The sequence below is a fragment of the Sminthopsis crassicaudata genome, chromosome 3 (assembly GCF_048593235.1).
Source record: "Sminthopsis crassicaudata isolate SCR6 chromosome 3, ASM4859323v1, whole genome shotgun sequence".
In the NCBI taxonomy this organism is placed as follows: Eukaryota; Metazoa; Chordata; class Mammalia; order Dasyuromorphia; family Dasyuridae; genus Sminthopsis; species Sminthopsis crassicaudata.
In genome coordinates this window covers 465,262,072-465,285,135 of record NC_133619.1, presented here as the reverse complement: position 1 = coordinate 465,285,135, position 23,064 = coordinate 465,262,072, and the positions used below count along the sequence as shown (strand labels likewise).

The following is a 23,064-nucleotide window of genomic DNA, read 5'->3' as shown; positions in this document are numbered from 1 at the left end:
TAGCAGGAGACAATGTCCCAGATAAAACTAGTATAATTATGACATTCCCTCCCCATATTACAACTATTAATATACAGGGGACAGGAAGGCAGGGGGAAGAGATTATTCAATTAAATTTAGTAGTAATTAAAAATAAATCATAATTTCAAACACAAATAGTTTCAAATAAAAAAGTGAAATGTTAAATCTTAATGATAGGATAATAGGTTAACAAACAAGGAAGATGAAAGTCCTATTGACTATGCAAAAAAGCTCAATGATCAGGGTAACTTCTACAAACTGAATTCCAATCCCTGTTCAAGTCAGTTTATTTTATCTGGAAGAAAAAGATAAAATAAATGATTTACTTTATGAAATGATGGGATGAATAAATAACAGAAGAGAAGGTATTCTTAAAGAGCATAAATTTCTGTTTAAAATGATTACACAAGGCGTTCTTACTTATTTTGAAAAATTTCTGTCAATAAAAAATAAGCCCAGCAATTTTTAGTCAGGAGGATTGGTCAAGTGAATATTTTTTTAAAGTTGCAATTTTAGTAAACTTAAATACATTTGGAAGCATAGGCAACTCTTAATTATCAAGACTAAAATAAAGATGTAGTAAGAAAATGAAAACAGAAATGTTAGGTAATACAATTATGTAAATAACCCCCCCAAAAAAACAAACCACCCCAAAGCCAAACAACTTTAGGTTTTATAGATTTTGGTATTCTCCTCAACGATAGTAGAAGAAATAGAATTAATTTCATATTTAAATTGTACCTTAGCTAAAAGCACAAAGTTGAAATTCTCTAAATGGATAGTAACTGAATATTTTGGAGTAAGAAAATAAAAAACACACTGGGTAGCAGCAGGTAAAAACCAACCTAAGATTTAAAGTAGATTTAAAGAAGTAATAGTTGAAGACATAAAAATTTCAAAAGATCTAAAGCAAATTTTTAAATGATTCCAAACACCTTTCAAGAAATATCACAGAAACTTTGAGGAAGCACAAGTTAAATTCCTCAAAGTAGTTTAACACTCCTCAAATTGTGGGTACATTTAGGCAATATTTTATAAATGAATATAACCTTATGTTTTACACACACACAAACAGAGGCACGCACGCATGCACTATCAGAATAAAGAATTAAAACAGGTTAAATCCCATTACATAAACATAATACTAGATCAAACTCAACAAGCTATCCTTTGTAAACAATATCGGATAACAGTATTGCTTCACAGTAGAAACATATGAATTATCCCTCAATTTGATGAAATGGGATTTAACCTATAGTAATTCTTCCAAATGCTTGATTATTTCCATATTTCTTAACTTCTGACATTTTCTTTTGGTTTTCATCATATGTAAGTTACCTGCTTGCTACCAAATGAGGAATTTTTGTGCTAAGCAAATAGAAAATAATAATTTCACTTACTCCTGCCTAATTACTTCCTTAGATGGAAAACATTGGTTTAGAACTTCTGCAGAATTATCAATCATCTTTTTAATTTGAAAGATCAACCAACTAAATATTTTCATAAAACTTTAAGCAGCGTAGATAGGATATCTATCATAATTTAGCATTTAAGAATTAATGTCGCTCTCCAATTCAATAGTATCAACTCAAGAGAAATAAATTTCTGCAAGGTTACATGACTTAGAAAATCTCAAATTAACATTTTCTTTATTTTTTATTGTATTTTTATTTGTTGAACACCTCTCAATTATATCTGATTTAGGAGGGATTTGATTATTTTTAATACTTCTATTAGAAGCAAAAACATTTCTAACCTAAGGGATTTCCTCAAATCTACTGAATATCCTAGGAAAAGATAATTATTCAATCCAGGAAATAGCTAAGCTAGGGGAAAATGTCCTATTAAAAAACAGAAAAAAACATCTCACAAAACTTACTTATATTCTTAGCAAAAATTCCTGCAAGGATAATTTATGAAGTCTCTGTATTAGTCATCTTTAAGACTAAATACTGACTTAACATCTCAAAATCTAGCTAATTTACTATCATCTATAAGAAAATCTGTAATAAAACACAAAAACTTGCTGTTATCATTAATAAATTATTATGTATTCACATCCGATGATTATAGCAAATAGGTTCGTTGTTCTATTACGGATTTCCTTATGAGTTTTGTAAAATTAATTTATGTAGATGTTGAGATCTTTGGACCAATACTGAACATAGTCTAGCTAATTTTTTTTTTAACTGTGAACCAGTTAGAAATACTCTTTTATCATGACCATTTGTAAAGTTTGACAGTTTTCTGCCTAATTTCCCTCAATGCTAAATTTTTTTAGAATGTATATTAAAAAAAAAAAAAAAAAAATCTATCTTTTCTAGGAATAAGAGAAGGGACACAAGAATCAACTTGATGAGGAAGATCCCAGAACTTAGCTAAGCTGGTTCTTAAAATACAGACATAAAGGTGGACATTAGGACATACACCTAAAATCTTTCAGGCTTGGTAGGGCCTGGTAGAAGTTATGGGTATAATGCCAAAACATAATTAAGAATTAAAGTAGGAGTCTACTGGAAAATATGAACGACCTCTATAAATGTGGGAAAAGAAACAATGGAGAGGCTTCTCTTGGTGTTCTTTCTTATAAAAGGCTTTGTTAAGAAAAGGCTTTAGTACAGTAGAAAACAATTAGAATAAAATTTAAAGATACTGGCATAATCACAGTTGTAGCAGTGCTAAAATGACCATCACTTCAAAATTCCTACCTTATTTTATAACTAGTCAAGTAATTTCTTTTTGAAGTGGTTCACAACCTGAACTTCTAATTCTAGAACAGCAGCATTTCATCTCTGCTCATAATACAATTATCTTCAATTCAGAAGTATTTTTACAACCAACATTTAAGCTGAACTTGAAAGCCTACGCAAATTTGTTTCATGATCTTTCCTTTTTTTCCTTTTAAATAAAACCCAACAAAGTGGAAAATCACACTTAACTACATAAGGATAATGAAAACTAGTAGATAAGATGAGTCTATGTACCATTAATATGAAGACATTTAAAAATGAAAAATTTTCTCAGCTAAAGAGGAAGAGATGACTGTGTGATCTGTAATTTCTAACATAAACTACATTAAACTCCATTCAATAGTTAAAATTCAACAGTCTGGTGACAACCAATATTCAGAGTAAGATGATAATATACCTCATACTCTGAACATAGATTTTATTTCCTCAACCCTCCTTCCTTCAATCTACCATATTTAAAAGGAATGACTAATAACTAGTGCTATTTTTCAGCTTATACCTAAATTTTTATATCTATATTAGGGAAACAGCCTGCATTTGGGAAAAAAACAAAACTTTTACTTACTTCACTGGATCTGTGACCGATGTGAGGATTCCCTCCAAAAGTGTAGATCACAACCCATCCACATGTTCTCATCCTGTACCGACTTGTCCATATCCTCCTGTAAATCAGCTATAGAAGTTCCACCCACATATGCTGGAAAGGTTTCCTCTAGAAACTCCTGACTTTGCATTGATACCAATGGAGCACATGTATTTGGTAATACCTGGCTCTCACTACATGAATGGCCCATCTTTTCCAACATGTATTTCTCCAATGACATTCTTTATACTACTTTTCCTGAGCAATTCTTCATTGGATATTAATGTCTTGTAGCCTATTCAACCCACCATTCACCTCTCCATTGCCTTCGAGTGAACCTTCAAATGAAAATCTTCAGGATGAGAAATATTCCACAAGTCACAGCCATGTAGCATCACTAGATGATTATTGTTTAAAAAGTAAACCTTTGTTTCAAGATGTTTTGAAGTCATTAAAAGTAATGTGCAACACATTCCAGAAGCAATCCCAGTTGCTCTCTTCCTTCTGTACAATTCCAGCCCAGTTCACTGTCCACTGGCAGAACTGTCCACAATGTATACTTACTTGATGGACAAATTCTATGGGTCATTCATTCAACAATATGTAAAATTCCGGACATGCAGTATTCTTCAGGAAGTTCAATTATACCATTATTTATCAAGTGTCAATAATGTGCACTTGGTTTTCCCTGTGTGGCTAGTTACACCAAATTGAACACAATTAAGCATCTCATTTATGAGGTTCTGCAATGTTCTTCATTTAATATCAACAGCTTGTCATCTGTAAAAAGGAACATCTGGAGGATCTCACTATATATGGGGAATTTCTCTTCCATTTAGGTTCCTCCCTGAACATCTTCCATGATAGTGGCAAGCAAACACCCTGTTTTAATGTCTTGATTAATATTAATCAGTCGCTGTTAACAAAGTTACCTCATTTATTGTTACTTGTCTCAAAGAATCTTGAATTAACATGAGAAACACTTTGTTGGAGGAGGGCCTTGAAGGCATTTTATTCTACTGAATCAAATGTTTTTTTTAATAGATCAAGAGAACTAATTATAATGAAGAAAATTCTATGAAAAAGGATGTGAACATATCAATGCCAAATAATGTCACTGATAGCCAAATAACATAGTATATTACAAAACCCAATTGCAATAATATTCAGCTGATATTCCGAGATGAAAATTGGATGAAGGATGAATACGAGATAATACTTAAAGGTTATAACAATCTGTTTAGTTATTGTTTATTAGGCTGAATCCATAGAACTACCTCCCATATAACACTGTAAAATAAAGGAGCTCCCAAACTTTTTTAGTAAATCCCTTTAACATCAAATTTTACAAATGTCCATGTTACAGTTAATTAAGAAACTATATGACAAAAGCAGTATGGTATAGTAAATACAGTTGAAGATGTGGGTTCAAATCCCACTTCCAATATTTATGAGCTGTATAATCATGGGCAAGTCACATAAACTCTTTGAGTCTCAATTTTCTCATTTGTCAAATGGGGATAATACCTGTGGTACCTACTTCAAAAAGATTGCCATAAGGCTTAAGACAAAGTTTTCAAACCTTAGAATTCCAGTTTTCCAAGAGATCAGTGATCTCACTGATATAAATGTCCCCCACAATGATACAGATCACAGATCACTCACTGGTATTTTTATATGGCAATAACTTTTGCAAGGCAGTGTTTAATGTAAGGTTGGCTCTGTTAGAAATTAATTCCCTTTCTTAAAATATACTATGACCCTCAGCAAGTTATAACCTCTAGTGTACCAGACAATTCTCTTAAGACCAGAAGTTGCAGAGCAATTGCCAGATTTGCATTGGTAGAAAGGATTCCTCAAAAAGAGTGTTCTGTGTTGATGAAACCACAGATACATACTGCCCTCTCCAAATAAAAAACCAACTAAAATCAAAACCAACCAAAAAAAGTATCTACAGGATCTCACTATTGTTCTAGGTGGCCCTTTTTTCTTATTCATTGGTCTTATTTTGAGAGTGATGACCAACCTCAGAGTTGGAATGCCACTAATGTATGCTTTTCCCCTGTATAAAACTAATCCTTTTCACTTGCACATAGTAAGTGTTCTTTATGCATAAAATACATATTCATAAATTTGAATGTCCAAAGCTACCAGTTTCCGCTTACCCCTTTTTTGGGTAAGGTATGCAAAAGGCGTCTATGATAAACAATAGTAGCTTCAAGGTCATTCCAAGATTTTTATAAGAATCCAAGCAAAATAGACTCTCTATAGAGATAACCAATTCTTAATGGCACTTTCTGTATATTAATCGTGAGGCTAATTATAAGAAGCACCTATCTAAGGCTACTGAAAGTTTTGAATATGTGCCAACTAGCTTCAATGACCAATTATTAGTATGAAATAGACTGTTTATAATCTATTTAATAACCATTGGCATTGTGGCCAGTTAGTATTCTTAAATTTTCAAATACTTGAAGAAAAGGGGTAATGTCAGTGATTTCTTTTTATAAGCAAGAGCACTCAAACATCAAACTGCATTGCTGCTGAAGAATTATCATTTGACTCTACTGATGTTTTTAGATATAAGTATGAAGGAAAAAGGAACAGAAAATCCACAGGCTCAGGAGTATAAGTACTAGTCAAGAGAATCTTGGCAGATTTTCTGCTCTTTGCACTTATCATTCATGAGAACTGGCTAGCCGTATCCTTGTATAAATTTTAGTAGAACATATGTTTCTAGGTTTTGCTTTTATCTTTCAGTGACAATTACCATGTAATTATGCATTTGGAGGGTATCTGCTACTAAGTCCTAGAGAATGGGTAAAAGATCCTAATCAATAATCCAACCTTTAAACCTTGAAACCCATAACAATCATGTATTTTAGAAGAATCCTTTTTCCATTTGATTAGTAATAGAAATTCTCCATTATATAAGGTAAATACCTTCAGCAGGTGTCTCTTCCTATTTTATACCTTCCTTGGAATTAATATTATTTTATGAAACAAAATCTTTTAAGTAACTTATGAGTCCAATCCATGTTCAGGAGACTATTGTTTGAAAAAACCTCTCTTTTCCCTTCTAATACTTTTTTAAAGGACACACTTTATCATCTGTGTAGATCACAGGATTCTAGATAGAGAGAACAAAGACCTTGGAGGCCACTGAGTTTGAAGCTCTCATTTTAAAAAGGAAGAAACCGAGACATCAAGCAGTTAAGTGACTTGCTCAGGATCATATAGCAAGTTAAGTGTATGGCAGGATTTGAACTTCGTCTAGAACACTCATTTATAGATTCTACTCCAAAAAGTTCTATAGCAATGGGAACATAGACACACAGATTAGGTTGTTATTAATGTTTTCTCTGTTGCTTTCTTTTAGTGAGAAAGTGTATAATTTCCCCAAGGAAATTCTTTCAAATATTAAGAATTGATCCCCTCAATGTCCTCAAAATCATATTGTTTCCATAAATCTCTTTTGTATACTTGGTATGATCCAGTTGTTCTTTCCATTATTATTTTTCTCCATTTCTTCTTCCTCATTTGGCACAGTGGGGGGTTATGATGTTAAGAGTACAAAGTAGTACTCCACTGTCAATGATGATTACATATTCCCTGAATATGTTTTTGTTAATCTTTTCTTTTTGTTATCTGTTTCTTGTCCGCCTTCCAGTTTGATTTTTAAATGTCCATGGATTGATCCTATTAGGTTGAAATTCTTGCCAAACTTTCTTTAGAATTTTTTTTAAATTTCCATCAATGTTTCTCTTTTTGCATGAAGCAATATTTATCACTCTCTTCCATAAGATATCTAAAATAATGTTGCCCTAGGCTATAGTCTCTATAAGTAGATACTATTATAAGGAAGTCAAATTTTGTTGGATGAGTTTCCAGCTCCTTATGATATCCATTATGGGAAATGAGTGAAATTGTTTACACTACTTTAGAAAAATGGTGACAGTTGGTATAGATATTTGCTTTTTTACCCTTTATTTGTGGTATCGATAAATTAAGGTAGATTGGGCTTGTCTCAAATGCACATGCCATATCTCATTTCTATTTTCCTTGTCATGTACTTAATGAAACAGATAGTTAATTCAGAAACAATTCCTTTGATGGTAATAGATCATTTTTTATCTGTTCAAATAATCAGTTTTAAAGAGGCAACCCAGTATAGTAGACAGAAAGCTGGCTTCTAAGCCACAAGCCTTAGGTTCAAAGTACTGCTTGACATATACTAGGGCTATGTGAATCTTGGAAAAATTTTGAATTTCTCAGTGCTTTAGAAACTAAGTTGCAAAGAAGGTATTAATTTGCTTTGGCATTGTTTCCTCACCTTGGAATTCTCTATTCTACCAAATAGCTTATCTCTATACTCAAACTAGCTTTTTATGATGTTGTTTGGACCTTGCTATCAAGCAACTCACAACTCTTCTCAAAGAAAGTTTCTATATAGTGTGCAAGTTTTTAATGGCCTCTCACCTTTCTTTTCTTAAATCATACTTTCTAATATTTTCTGTTTTCCTTAGCTATGTCTATCTTTGCAATGGAATCAATGATAAAAGTACATGTTGATTTAATTTGGAGAATGCTATTATTTGTAGAATTTCTTTAACTAGATGCAATTACATTTCAGTAGTCTTTTTGAAATTGCTTCTCATAAATACTGCAATTCAAGATTGATAAAAAGATCTATGAAATTATATTTCCTGCTATTTTTGGATCCAAGATAAAAAACAATTCTGCCAACTCTTCTACTTGCCTTCTTTCCAAGAGAATCTGTGCAACTTAATGTCAAGACTGATGTGATTTCTCTAGGACTATGCTTACTTGTGGGTCACTTGGCATTTTTCTTATTTTATGGATTCTGTGACGATAAAGTGGCTAACTATATAGGTAGGCCAATTCTTAGAAAACCATTTTCCTCTGCATCACAGCACAACCTATCAGAGCTAATATTTAGAATAATTCTTCAGCAGCCAAGGTCAGTTCCATTCCAAAATAAAGTTTGAGGAAGCATAGTATAGGAACTAGAATTATGATTTCACTGATAAGGGAATTTCCAGATGAGGAAACTATCTATGCAGATTGGGACCTTTTCTGTAACTTAGTCTTAGAAAGCTACCTAGCACATTGAGAGATAAAGTCATTTGCCCAGGGTCATACAGCTCTCATGTGTTAGAGGTACATCTTCAAAAAGTTATTTGTGATCAGCTCTCTAATATGTCATGCTACATCTCTGAAAAGACCAACAGTACATATATAAAACACTGTTAAAAAAATGAAATGCACCATTATGAATATTTTACTTTTTTAAAAGTGGAATTCTGCCACTATGATATTGTTATGATTAACATCATTTAGATTAAGACTATTATGATGTTTCTTAAGCTAGAAGGTTCTGACCTGAGGTAGAAAATTTCTGAAGAAATTTAGGTCATATCAGTCTGACAGCATAAACTCAAACTCTTAACCAGAAAAACATAGATAAAAACCTCTTGTTATGCCTCATACTATCTTCTTTTACTACCTCATACTTTGCCTACTTATTTCTATTACATAGTTCTCTCCTAGAAGGGAAATCACCATATGCATCATACAAGTCATGAAAATGTAATTGCCAAGACACAAAGACTTGGCTACCCATCATTCATTAAAAGTACTTTTTAAAAGGCACATCAAGAATTTCTATCAAGGTGCTAGCTAAATTCAACAAAAGAATTTTCTGGGGGAAAAAAGGAGTTGCAAGAAGTTATTGAGGAAGCTGAAACTCTAACATAAAGACCAATTTAGAAAACATCCTTCTGGTCATTGAATTTTGGCAGTGGTAGTGAGACTTCGTGAGTGGTAATAAGACTTAGTGAGACTCTCTATCACTGGAAAGAGTAATCTGAATGAGGATAAAATAATATCAAATACATTAGTAATATTTAAGCATAGGATACCTTTCCTAAAAGTAGCAAAAGGAAAGGAGAAAGATTTCTAGATATGATTCCATAGGAGGAAAAATTTAGAAGATAAAGTTGTCAAGTCAAATGAACTGTGCAAATTACAGTTTTTACATTTAACTACAGTATTACTGTGCAACATTCTAACAATACTATAAATGATAAATCAGATGATCCAAAAGTAACCCAAAGGTCATGTATCACTTTTTCCAACAAAAACTTATAAACAACCGTGCATGGAATGTTTAATGCATTCTTAAAACCCTAAGAAATAGATGAAATAAAATACCACCATATGTATAAATGTTAGGAAGCCACTTTACTAAGCTATATCCTTCCTACTGTAGTTAAGGAAAGTATTATCTTCAAGAAGGTGATCATTGTCCTCTAATTACAAAGATAAAGATTGGCATTCCCGAAAAAGCATTATGTTTCTCTGGTTATTTGATAGAAAGCTCAGTCCACACATGTACCAAATGTGCAAACTATCACTTAATGTTTATTCCCACAAGCTAAAAGAAAGTTTGTAATACAAACATACACAAGAAGAGTAGAATGTAACATTTGTTGAATTTTAGTATGAGACCAGAAACAAGCACTAAAATAAAGAGGATCAAAGACTAAGATAAAGAAAAATTCTGTTTTGACTCTGTCTTTGTTTTTGCTATTATGTCTTGCCTTTATCCATGTGATTAGGTGCAATTCTTAAATCTGAGAGAAACAGACACAGATCTACCTATACAAAATTTTGTCAAGTCAGATGGATCAAGTCCATGAATTTTAAACCCATTACTACAAGTCTTTGTACAATACTTTTTGTCAACAAAGAACAAATAGCTTGATCCAAGAATGGAAAGGTGTTCTGCTCATGAAGGAGTCCTAGTATAGATACCAGGTTAGAGACAGTTGCAAACACAGGATTCAAATAGAAAGAAATTTCTTTAGCTGATACCTCAGTAATCACTATATTTAAAAACTCAGAAAAGTCTAAAAGGGGGGGGGGGGGAAGGGATTAAAATAAGCAGTAATATCTTCTGACTTAAAAAAGCGTTTTTCATCTTCACAATTTTACCTATCAAAATCTGACTCCATGTTTACAAAGTATAAAAGATCACTTAAATGTGAATAACAGTGGGTCAGTCTCAGGTGTGTAGTATCCACAAAGTTTTAACATCTATAAAAAGCTTTATGATTTTCAAGATTCAGAAGTTATAGATTGCAACAGTAGTGACACTAGCCCCAACTACCATCCACAATGATTAATAATTATCTATTTCTATATTAATATCTTCATGTCAGTGCTTTTGGCCAATCTTCCTTTCTGCTCTCCTCTACTTAACAAAAATTGATTCTTTCCCCTAGAACCTCCCTGCCTGGATACTACTCTCTTTTCTAGTAAAGCACAGAGATATACTTTTATAATATACCTGTACTGACAGCTATGTGTGTGTGTGTATATATATTTGCAATTCTTACTCCTATCTTCATAGTTTTACATCCTTTTTAAAAATATCTAATAGTACTGCAAAGGTAATCTTAAAGGCAATTCTGATGATGGCAATTTCCAGTTCAAAAATCTTTAGTAGTTCAAAAACCACCTACCACTCCAAACCCCAGAATGTGGCTTCCAAGTTCTGGCCCCCACCTACTCTTCCAGCCCATCTTCTTGTACTCTTCTACATGAACCTTGGGGGGGAGGGGAGAGGAAGAGGAGGTTTTCCAGATAAAAGACTTTAGTCAGTTCTGATTATTATTTACCCAAATGAGGGAAATGAAAATAATTATTTTGTCTGACTTGTAATGTGTATGACAGTAATAGAATTCACTGTATTTGGGGAAGAAAAAGACAATTATTTTCTGAATCTGATGAATTTTTGCTGGCACTCTTTGTACCTATGAATGTGGTACTATTATGGACGTGAATATCCACATTTAATCTAAATGATTTAGATCTATATTAGGATAATGCAATTTGTTAAATGAGTATAAAATCAACACAAAGTATTCAACAATTGTGTACTTTGAATATAAAAAGTAAATATCTGATGCCACACTACTTACTGGGTTCTGTCCAGGCTCCATGATGTTTGATTTTTGTATACTTGAATATTGAATATTAAAACTAACATGAAGAGTTAATTTCTCCCAAGCAGTTTAAATCCTAAAATGAACCTAAAATACTAGAACATCTGAATTAAGCTGCACATATCCTATAGGGCTCAAAGTGACTGCCTGTGTTTATTATGTCTTCTTTTTAGGAACGTGTATTCCATTCATTTATTTGAAAGTATTTGATAGTATGCTATATTCAAAATTCTGAGAAGAATGATAAACTTTAAGCCATGAGATCACAGATTTAGCTTAGGGACCATCTAGCCCAATCCCCTCATTTTACAGAGGAGGAAATTTGTCCTGTGATTTGTCAAAAGTAATAATAGAGTAAATAGCAGAGCTAGGTTTCAAATTCATTGCTGACACAAAAATCTAATGTTCTAATTCATCAAAGTGCCTATCTTTCAAGACTTCATAATTAAATCGAAGAGATAAATTTGTATAGATAAATTACATAATAAGAAAACTGCATTAAAATCAAAAAGAGGGGCATAAATATAGGACAGTTATGGAAGGTCTCTTAGAGGAGATGGAATTTGAGCTGTATGTCTTAAAACAGGAAAAGGCATTGCAGCTGCCTTTTGGGAGAGCAGGGAAGAAAAGAGAAAGGAAAGTATGCTATAAACTAAGCATCATATTCTGGAAGAGACAGGTTAGCCTAGAGTTTAGGATTCAGGCTGGGCAGCCATCTTTTATAAGATAAAGCCACATACAATAAAGGTTGAAATCAGACTGTTAAAGATTTTAAATGAAAAGTTTAAAAATTTGGCTTTTATCATAGAAGAACATGGGAACAACTGGAGGGAGACTAGAGCAAGGTAGTTAAGACAATCAGAGAAACGCTTCAAAGGAAGTTAATCTAGCAGATTGCAAACAAAGTAATTTAAGGTGGAAAGCAACTGGTAAGCATATAGTTAGGAGGCTATTTGAATTGTCCAATAAAAGTTTTACTGATTATCTAAAGTTTTGAGTCAAAACTACAGCTTCATTTCTTGGTGTAAAACCTAAGAGTAGGAAACTGATACATACTTGTGAAATGCAAATATAATTTGCAACAAATTGTAATCAAGGCCAAAATTTATTCTTAACAAAATTCAAATTTAGTCTTTCTTCCCTTTCATACCAAGCTATAAAAATCCCTTTAATAATTACCGACATTGTGTATTAGAATCAAAATTTTAAGAGCCAGGAAATATTGTATATTCTGAACCCATTTTACTGATTAAAGAAAGCAAGGATCAGAGGTTAAATGACTTTGCCAAAGATTACACAGTTTCCTAAAGTAGAAGTTAAAAAAAAAAAAAAAAAAAAAAAAAGTGTGATCGAAGAAGGCAGAAACTACATAAGATAGGCACTTTAAAAATGTTTGATTTGTAAACATTATTTCTGGGGGAAAAAACAAAACAAATATGTTCTAAAAGTAAAGAATTATTAACAAAGAGCATGGAGCAAGGTAGCGAGGAAATGCAATCACATTAGTCTGTGAAATATTATTAAAGTATGTTGAAGAGACACAGAACAAGGTTTTTAGCTCTTCCTTATGAAATCCAGTAAGTACATTTTAAATGAGTGATCCTTAGAACATTCCTCTATGAATATCACATTATTCAAAGCTTGAATGCTTTGAATTTCCTTCAGACTCTAAAACTCCGATTCTGTGAATACAGAAACACAATTTACTGTAACAACTAACCATACAGCTACATTAATTGGTAATAGGAAAGAATGAGTTGTAACTTAAGAAATGACAACAGCAAACATGGGAGAACCAAAAACAAACTAGTTCAATGTAGTTCATTCAATTTATTATTTGGGAGCAGATAAGATATTCAACTGAGCCTATTTAACTTTACTTATGAATATTAAAAGGGCAAGGATTAATGTTTAAAGTATAACATAAGAATACAAGTCTCCTTCCCACCTTTATTACTGTGAACTAGAAAATTAGTTGATATGAAAAATCTTTGTTTTCTCAACCAATTTTAAGGAAGTATTTTGCAAATAAGAAAAAGTTTACTTCAGAAATCACATTTATTGCATTTGCTGACTACTAAGAACTCCACAACTTCTAATGAATATATAAGACTAACATCAATCTCAGCTTTTCATATAATCTTAAATCGGCCCTAGAATGAAATATGAATATTTCATATGAAATAGCCAACACCGAGCTAGTTTCCCTAAATTCTGAGAACCGGTCATCACACAACCTGATATCCCAAATTCTAAGGTTCAAAGACAAAGCTTCATCAAACAAACTTCAAAATTGGTTAAATTATGTGGTAGGAAAAAACCTCCACCAAATTAGGCAGGCTAATGTACACACAGAGGCCTTTTACTTTTGCTTCTTTAAATTTCCAGACATTTCACTGCTCGTGAAAACCTCTGTCAGAGGGTGTGAGCAAGTGAAATGAAAGAAGATGAAAAGTGAAACAATTTTGCTATTTGTTAGTAATTCTTTGGTGGTTTAACAGTTGAGTTAAAATGGGGTCTTTGAATCATCCATGGATTTTAATTATCCATGCTGTCTGTCTCCTGTTACCATTGATAACCAAGAACTGGCTGTGCCAAGATCCAGGGCTCCATTTTAAAGTTCTAAAGACATCAATACAAATAGGAGCATTTATAAGAATCTAAGGTAAGCATTGGAATGAGAATTTCTCTAAGGATCAGTGTTAAAGATTCCTGAGACAGCCACTTATATTTACAGGAGTCAATAGAGAGATGGAGTCCTCAAAATTTGAGCAATCGAGATGTGTATGCACATGACATGTTGGGAAGAGAATGGGAAAGACCACAAAGCACAACTGCCCAATTTCTGAACAGATATGTAGTTAACTGAAAAATAAACCCCAAAAGGAAGTGGTCACTGCAGCACCTAAAACCATAAAGACCTTAAGGTAAACTGTGATTAACTGACAAAACACTAAGACAAACCAAAACAATTATAAAAAAGTAAAGTCTTTCCATTTAATTAGAAAATGACTAACTGGTCTCTTGGTTTTGAAAAATAGTGCCATGGCACCATAGCAAGGGTAAAAGCAGGTCAATCCCTTGCATAACTTACCTTGATTGGCCCAATGGAAACAGAAGGCCCCAGAAAAGAGAGAAGCATCTGGCAGTAGCAAATTGTTTTATTTTATCTTTCTGTGGAAAGAAACTAATTTTAAATAAGAACCAGAGCATTTAAAGAATAAATATTTTTTTTTTTAAAGCTCAATATCTAGTTAGAGCAGCTCTATCAAGAAATCAAGAGCTCCTTGCTGCTTGGGAGACTGTAAAGAACAGAAGAAGGATCACAGAATTGTATCTTCACCACCAAGAAAGTTTTGAAACTTGTGTTGTTCCTAAATCAGAAGGCCAATGGCTCGGTTATTTAAGGAGATCCTATAGCAAAGAGCCAAGTCTCTTGGGCCAGATACCTCTGAATAAAGTTTTAAACTAGTTACTGATTTATTATAGAAAAAACTACACAGAAGAAAAGCATTTGTGGTAAAACCTTTTCTTAAAAAAAAAAAAAAAAAAAAAAAAAAAAAAAAAAAAAAAGATTCCTTTTCTTTCCTGATTTCCATACAATTTCACTATGAAATCAATGATCTTTTAACAATTATCAAACTAAACAAAAACTAGTTAGAGAATGATCATATTCAGTACCCTTGATTGCCTCCATGTGATAAGTCTAGATTTCTAATGATTTATCAAGATTCTTATGGAGAGAAACCAGCTACTCAAATTTCATATAGCATCTAACAGACTTAAAGTATAAATATCATTCACAGTAACTGAATTTACTTTCCCTGATTAGAGCACTATAGGGTGAAGTTTCTAATGAAGTTTCTTGATATGAATCACTCCTATTTACAACTTATACTAGAGAAAGAAGGGATAGTTCAGCAGGAGTGAAGAAAATCAACAAGCACTTTCTCACTTCAAAATAAAAATAACCTATAGAAAATAGGAATATGGAACAGGAAAATGCAAGAAGACTGTTTTGGTATCAAAAAATGTAAAACACTGAAATTCTAAGGCAATACACCTAAACAATGCTGCTGATATAGGTTTTCCTATTTTTACAAACATTTCCTTCACTTGGGTAACCCACAAAAGACATGGTAAAATGAACAGAAAGTTTCTATATTTGCAGCTAGGGCATAAGACCAAATTGACTTGCTTGAGAAGATCAAATCAGGCAACTAAACATACCCTTTAAGCTACTGTTATTCAAGTATATTTTTTCAAAGTGGAAATGATCATTTTTATGTGGACGACAGCCTCAGTACAGTAAAAACTCTGGTAACGGACAAAATTTAACATTTCGTTTTTGAAACCTTTGAATATATTTTGGGGGAAATATTAATCCTTGACTTATTTACTAACAGTTAACCATGCTTTAAATTATCACAGTGATGCTACAAAACCAATGTAATTTTTAAAACTGTCTTACTTGTCCCATTGGAGGACCTCCCATAGGGGGCATCATTTGCTGCATCATTCCATGAGGTACAGGTTGCATGTTTCCTCTCTGACCCATAGGGTGCATTCCCATGGGTGGATAATGCATACCAGGGTGTCCCATCTGAAAAAGTGTTAGTAAAGAAAACATCAGTTAGAAATAAAGTCTTCCCATCCCCAAAAGCACTAAGACTGCTATTACTGAAGTAAGATGGCAAGATATTTGGCAACACAGGAATTTTTAGAGATTTGTCCATTTATAAAATCAGACTTCTGGAGGGAATTACCTACTGTTTATAAATAATAAAGAACGACAAAAAATAACTTGTACCGTAGTATTATTATTTTTTTTACTAAAATGTAATTTGTCAAAAAAAAAAATCAATAATCCATTTTAGGACCAATTCTGGGGGGGAAAAGACCTGATATTCTGTCTTAACCAAGACCAGTCTTTAAATTTCAAACGAAATTATTGTTTTACAAGTAATGGAAGGGTAATTTATAAAGGTTCAAAGAATACTACAAAGGCTACCTGTGGATGTTTCCTAAGTGACAAGCCTGTCATTTCCCTGAGAAACTCTTACTAAGGTAGATCAAAACATTGTCTCTCTGAAAAGCTATTTAACATCATGGCCAGCTCTAAGTCAGTAACTGCTACTGGTTAGTCATTCGGCAAACTATGTACAGTAAGCAATAGAAAGAGTACCTGCCTCAATAACTTCGTAAAATCAAAATTATTTAGGCTACAAAGGTGCCCAATGCCTCAAATCACGTAAAGTAAGCATACGGTTAGTAACTCTACCTAGCCTTGGTCACTCTTTCTTTTATCTTTAGTCACATTCCTCCTCTCTCTACCCTGGACAAATCAGGCCTGCACCCTACAGCAGACTCCTGCTGCCAACACCCAACCACCGGTTCTGCCCAAGGCTCTCTCCTCCATCATCGCCACAGTAATACCCATTTCCCGGGGACCCACATCTTTTCCTTTGTGATACTCCGCCCTCCATTTCCCTCCCTCAGAGTCAGATCCCGCCACCTCAGGCCTCCTCCTCAGTCCACCTTTTTTTTTCTTCCCCACAGGGAGAAGGCTTCCTGTTTCTTTTTTTTCATTGTGCCGCTTTCCCCCGCCCCACCGCTCCCTTACCGAGGGCCGTCTCCTCAGGTAGCCGTCCGCAGAGGCCCATGGGCTGGAGCAGAGGCTTGAGCTGGACAGTCTCCGCTCCCCGTTCCCGGGACCCCGCGGTGGAGGACGGTTCTCCATTTCACTCACCATGAGGCCTCCACGCTCGACTCCCGTCCCCGGCCTCATCGTCGGGCTGAGGCTGCTCCGGCGGCGGCCGCTGCCGCTACACATTCCAACAAGGAGCGATCTGAGTGGCTGGCGCCCGCTGGGGCCAAAGGGTAGAGGCTGCCCGGAGCTGCGGGGCGGGATCAGCGGGGCCAATAAGCTGACTGGCTTCCCCGCCGTCCAATCAGAGCGCGCAGCTTGCACGCAGCTCTGCGGCGATTCGCCCCCGGCCTCGGCCTCGCTCGGCGTCGCCTGCATGGAGGGGGGGAGGGGGACGGAGGAAGTTTCTGCGCCGAGTCCCCCGCCGGGAAAACTCCACCAACTTCCCCCGGGGAAGAGAAGAGTACGTAGGCCCCAGCCTCCCGGGCCTAACAGCCACCTCACCCCGTAGGGGGAGGGGCAGTGGGGGGGCTGCCGCCTTTACCCCCCACCCGAGTTACGCACGCCCCACAAACCTGAGGCCGCCGGGGAGCCAGGAGGGGGGGAAGCAGCTTCTAGCGTTAGCGGTGGCTGGGACGGGATGCGCGCGCGCGAGGCTCGAGATTGGGCGGGGGAGGGGGGAGGAAAAAGGGAGGGAGGAGGGGAAGAGGAGGGGGCTCGAGGACGCGGAAGGCACCGGGTGAGAAAGCGCGAGACTGGCGAAGCGCGCGATGGCCGAGGTGAAGAGGGGGGAGCGTGACGCTGCACTGAGCGAAAAGTGAAGTGTGGAAGTGGGGAGATGGTTGAAAGTCGAGTAGGGGGTTGGGGAGAAGCGATTTAAGCAAAGGAAAAGACGGGCCGCCGCGAGCTAAAGATGCCGTTTAGGCGAAAAATCAAGAAAGATCTCTCGCGTTCTTAAGCAGGGAGGACGCGGGGAAAAGGCGGACGGACTGGGGAAGGGGTTTCAGAGGGGGTGCGGACTGCAGCAATGGCGGCAGGCGCTAGGACCGAGCACCAGAATTGGCGTCTTAAGAAGGGCCGGCTGGGCCGGAACGCGTGCGGCTTGCCTGGAGGCTACGCGGCAGCGGAGGCGGAGGTCTTGGGGCTGGGACCAGACGCAGCGTGGGGAGGGGAATATGATCTTCGACATGTCCGCCTTCCCTTCCTGTCCTTTCCCCCGCCTTCCCCTACTTCTTTCAGCCTCCCTCTTCCCTTAATCCCCAGTGTCGCGTTCATTCCCTTATGCACTTTTTCCGGGTTCTTCTGCTGCCCCTTTCCCAATCTTTGGGCGCAATTCCCCCCTCCCCCTAGGCCTTCGTTGGTAGGCACCGGGGAACCTTCGGGGCGCTAATTGGCCAACGATTGGGGGGGTAGGAAATCCCAGAGCTTCCGGGTTCCGTTGCCCGTTTTCCCGCCATGTCGTTCTTGACTAGTGGGAGCCGCTCGATTCGCCACCGCCGAGTGGGACCTCCGGCCACCCTGGTCTTCCCTGCCTACACTTCTCCCTCCCAGGGTGGGGGCAGCTGGGGGGAAGGAGAAGATAACTACGAGGAGGACGGGGTCAACGAAGTGGTCCGAGACCTCCGAGCAGAGCTTTTGGCTGACTCGCCGTCGCCTCTGCTGCACAAACACAATGGGGTCTCCCCGAGGGTATCTGAAGCCGCCCCAGCTCCCCGGGGCCGACCGTGGCCAATACAGATCCTCTCGGTGATTTGTTCTCTAGTCTTCGCAGCCCTCCTTGCTTTCCTCCTAGCAATCGTCTACTTAATCGTGAAAGGTACTGGATCTGCTAGGAAGGGTGGGGACCTCAGAACGGAGTGTAGTGGGTGGGGCTCGATTTAGCAGTTAGTTACCTGGTATTTAGCACCTATCAGGTCGGTTACTGACCTTAGTGCTGGTGGTAACAAGCTAAAGGCATCCTCTGCTTCTAGGGCTTTCAAAATATACTTCGAGGAAAATAGTATAGATAAGTCTATTTAGGTTAAAATGGGCTACAGTCTCAGAGAAAGCACTAAAAATAAGAACTGGTAAAGATTTCTTACAAAAGGGAGGGAGGCCAGCTGAGATCTTATGATTGATTGCTCTAGAGTTACATTCGTGAAGTGCACTATTCTCTTGTGACTAATTTGGGGCTTTCTTGGCAAATATACTGTTAATGATTTGCCATTTACATCTCCAGCTCATTTTACAGGTAAGAGAACTAAAGTAAATGTGGTTAAGTGACTTGCCCAAGGTCACAAAGCCAATAAGTGGATTAGAACTCAGGTCCTACAGCACCAATTAGCTACCCTATTGTCACATGTTTGTTAGCTTATTGAATTCATTGTATTGAAACAGCTGTTAATTCAATTTATTACTTGTCATTGTCTTTTTTTTTTTTCCTTTCCTTTTTATGGAGGAGGGAAAGCCAGTCACATAGTTGTACTGCGGTTAGGACCTCTCTTTATAGTGGTTATTGACTCAACCTTGGAAAGAACACTTTTCAGTCACTCCCATGGTAAAATGGGAAATAGAGGGATCATTTCATAATCAGTTGTCTTCCTAAGATTGTTTCCAACACAAAACATACTATCCATGATTTCATCCATTTCTGCCTAACCTGATTTTTGCTTCCTTCCATACCTTTGCAAATTTACAGCATTCTTTTGGTGTGATGTGGGCCCATTTAAACAGGGCACTACACCAGCAGGTAGTAAATTAGTTAAAGCTATCCTTTTCTCTACTCCCAGCCACTGTCCTATAAGATCAAACATTTGAAAACACTGGTCTGAATTTAGACCATTTATCTTATCAATGTCTTCTTTTCCTCATCTACCCTACTTGAAATCTTAATATGTTATCTATAATATTATTAACATATATGGAAACATTCCCTTTTCTCAGAGAGCTTATAGTCTAATGGAGGATATACAATATACAACTATGTATAAACATTGTGTACAGAATAAATAGGAAATCTCACAAGGTACTAATATTTTGAAAACTGGGAAAGACTTCCTAGAATGTGGAACTTTAACATAAAAGTCAGGAGGCAGAGATGAAATGAGATTTCATGCTAAAAAATTTAAAATTCACTTTTTCCCCACCATTTTCCTAGATTCTAATGAAAGGCATTGCTACCTTTTATTCTGACTTGCTGTATTTCATACAGAAAAGACAAATTTAGCAAGATTAAGATTGAAAGATATGCCTTTAATGTGACTTGTCAGTGCTAAGTGTCCTCTTGATAATGAATTTTTATATTTGTATTTAAGGCATTGTCCTCATCATGAGACTTCACAATCTTCAAATCAGCCTAAACTCATCTTTCTTTTTTAGTCAGTTGGCAAGTTATGAAAATTCTGCCTCTATAAGCTTTCTTGCATTTGTTACTTGTGATTTTCTTTTTCTTCAAGACATTTATCTCTCACCTGGACTATTAACAAAGTCTCCTAATTGATCTTCTAAGTGCCTCAGTTTTTTTTTCATATAACTGCCAAAGTGATATTACTGAAACATGCTAACTCAAAAAGATTGTCTCCCTTCTATTTGAAATACAATAAAAATGTGTCTTTAACTTCTGCTTACCTTCCAGATTTATTAGATATCCTGTTCTCCCCAACTGTTTAAGTTAGCCAGATTGGCTTCCTTGCTGTCCTTTACATCTCACACTTTAACTGTGTCATTGAGGAATTGCTTTCTACTTCTTAAAAGCCTTAGCCTTCTCTAACACTTATCTTAATCAGGACTTCCTCCTCAAGGTTTTTCCTGATGACCACTACTCCCCTTCCAGTATTACCTTGTACTATTTATGTGAATAACTCACTCCCTTTTACTAGAATATAAGCTCATTGAAGGCTGTGATATATATATATTTTTTTCAATTCCCAGTTCTTTTCACATAGTTGGTGAATAAATACTTGTTGATTGATTAGGAATTAAATTACTTATCTATCTAAACTCTTTTTTTTAATTTACAGAATTACATGCTGAGAATTTGAAGACTGAAGATGGCGTAGAAACTGGTTTATTAGGTATGAACAAAATAGGTAATTGGCTTGATTTTTTTTTCCTTTTTCCCTAGATGTGAAATTTCCTGTCCAAATAAATAGTTCACACACAAATTAATGGTAAGTGGTAAATATACCAAAATGGTAAAACAGGAGATTATACCAAATTATCTAATAAGGATTAATAGGATTCAGTCCCAACTAATTTATTTTCTTTCTTTGGTATTTACCTCATATTTGAAAGACATTTTATAGTCATGTAAAAATAAATTAACATATTTCTCCTTCCTTAACCAAATAGAAAATCCCATTACTATTCTATCACTGAATGAGAAATTATTCAATATACTTTTGTTAGTTGATTTTAAGAAAAATTCGATAGAAACATTTGCGAGAGTAGCCTAAGTGATCTAAAACTACAACTACTTCCACCATTTCCACCATGTACCATAAATAGTGGCTTTTTATCTGCCCAAGCTCCATCTACTCTTTTTAAACTTTTGAACTGCTGAATGCAACACTGAAATGGTCTCCTAAGCTAATGGGGATGAGGTTGTTTATCTTAAACTGTCTTAAAGGAGATGTGAAAAAAATTGACATGCAGCCAGAATATTTAACCAAATAAAAACCCAATAGCTAGGAAAATCGCCCTTTTCTTTCCAAATTAAAAAACAAAACATTTATTACTATATAGACAAAGATTACTAGTAGATTATGAGTGCTATTCTTCTGAACCTTGTTAGCATTGGATGCAAAATTAAAAAGAAACATTGCAGGAAATGTAGGATCTTGATGCTTACTAAGTCTTACAAAAAAAAAAAAATTAATCTTAGAATCATTTCTTGGCCTGTTTATCCAAAGATTTCTTTTGGTTTGAGCTATGCTGCTCAGGTTTACTAAAAGGTTGTTCTTCTTTCTAGCTGGTTTCATTAAAGCTGTTTTTCTTCAACATTGGATATATCCCTTTATCTTTTCTGAAAAGGCTAACTTATTAAAGTTAGCCTGAAGCTTATTTGCTAGTCATTTTAAGACTGGTTCTAATCATGAGGGAAGTTAGTTTTAAGCTTTGATGATAACAAGCTAACAGACTTTTAAATTTTAGCTAGTTCCATATGTCTGGAACCTGTTTTTATCAATTTCACTCATTTTCTAGTAGTTAGTCTTTTGTCTTGTTGAAAAGTTTTCCTCTTCTGACTTTTACAAAATTCTTTGATGACTGGGTTATGCCTTTACTTCTTAGGTGATTTGTATTACTAGAGCTGTTTCGCATATCCTGAAAATGAAGAATTGAAGCCTCTCATCTGAGGCCCACTTCCCATATAGCCTTACTTAACTCAACTCCAGGAAATGGTCTTTCAAAATCTTACCCTTACTATTTTGTAATGTAATATTGGAAATTAAGTAGAAGCCAAAAAGTAACAAAATTTATTTAGAAGAATCATGCATGGCAAACTCAAAATAAGGTACAATGCTGTAAAATATATATTGGTAAATGCTGATTCAGGAGATTAGAAATGAAAGAAAAGTTAGTGAATATAAGGTACCTTCTAAATTCCTAAATTTGTGTATATGCATATACTGGAGAAAGGGATAACTGATTTATAGACATTTATTCCTGCAAGAAGGCAGTAGCATTTTAAAGCCGGAACTTCAGTCATAATAATGTTATGCTACTTTTTAAAATCATTTGTGCCATTTGTTTTGGGTGGATTTTTTTTTTCTAACAGTTTATATCACTATGCTAAGCTTAAATGAAATACCTGTTCGTGCACAAAATTGAGGTCCTTCAGTTTCTAGTATTTTTTCCAAAAGCAAAGTCTTCTAACTAGCCACTACTATTGCTTCATGGGTATCTTGAATATTTTTGGGAAAAGGGTTTTACTTTTAGAGTTTCTTCTGGTGATAAGTTTAACTAAGACTTTTAACTTAGTGTTTATTTTGCTCCTCAGAAGAAAAAGCATCTTCTAAAGACTTTCAGGAAGGTGCATCCTGTGCAGCTGTTAAA

The 23,064-nt window shown here is 35.6% G+C and overlaps 2 protein-coding genes across 10 annotated transcripts in view; one reads left to right on the top strand and one right to left on the bottom strand.

Annotated features, from left to right (window-relative positions):
* The window catches only part of PRPF40A (pre-mRNA processing factor 40 homolog A), a 50,860-nt gene extending 33,000 nt beyond the window's left edge, over nucleotides 1–17,860 (bottom strand). For 4 of the 6 annotated variants that reach the window (XM_074303438.1, XM_074303439.1, XM_074303440.1 and 1 more), the window contains exons 1-2: nucleotides 17,008–17,860; nucleotides 15,856–15,987 (exon numbers count right to left, since the gene is read on the bottom strand). In XM_074303438.1, the coding sequence (XP_074159539.1) occupies nucleotides 15,856–15,987; nucleotides 17,008–17,409 (534 nt within the window). In that variant the 5' untranslated portion in view covers nucleotides 17,410–17,860. The remainder of the gene's footprint in view (nucleotides 1–15,855; nucleotides 15,988–17,007) is intronic. The other 2 variants (XM_074303443.1, XM_074303444.1) reach the window with 1 other exon arrangement.
* Nucleotides 17,861–18,474: 614 nt separating this feature from the next.
* The window catches only part of ARL6IP6 (ARF like GTPase 6 interacting protein 6), a 31,404-nt gene continuing 26,814 nt past the window's right edge, over nucleotides 18,475–23,064 (top strand). For 2 of the 4 annotated variants that reach the window (XR_012488292.1, XM_074303445.1), the window contains exons 1-2: nucleotides 18,475–18,847; nucleotides 21,030–21,098. Coding sequence is in view for 3 of the 4 variants with exons in the window: in XM_074303445.1 (XP_074159546.1) it covers nucleotides 18,487–18,847; nucleotides 21,030–21,098 (430 nt within the window). In the remaining variant the exon portion in view is untranslated. The remainder of the gene's footprint in view (nucleotides 18,848–21,029; nucleotides 21,099–23,064) is intronic. The other 2 variants (XM_074303447.1, XM_074303446.1) reach the window with 1 other exon arrangement.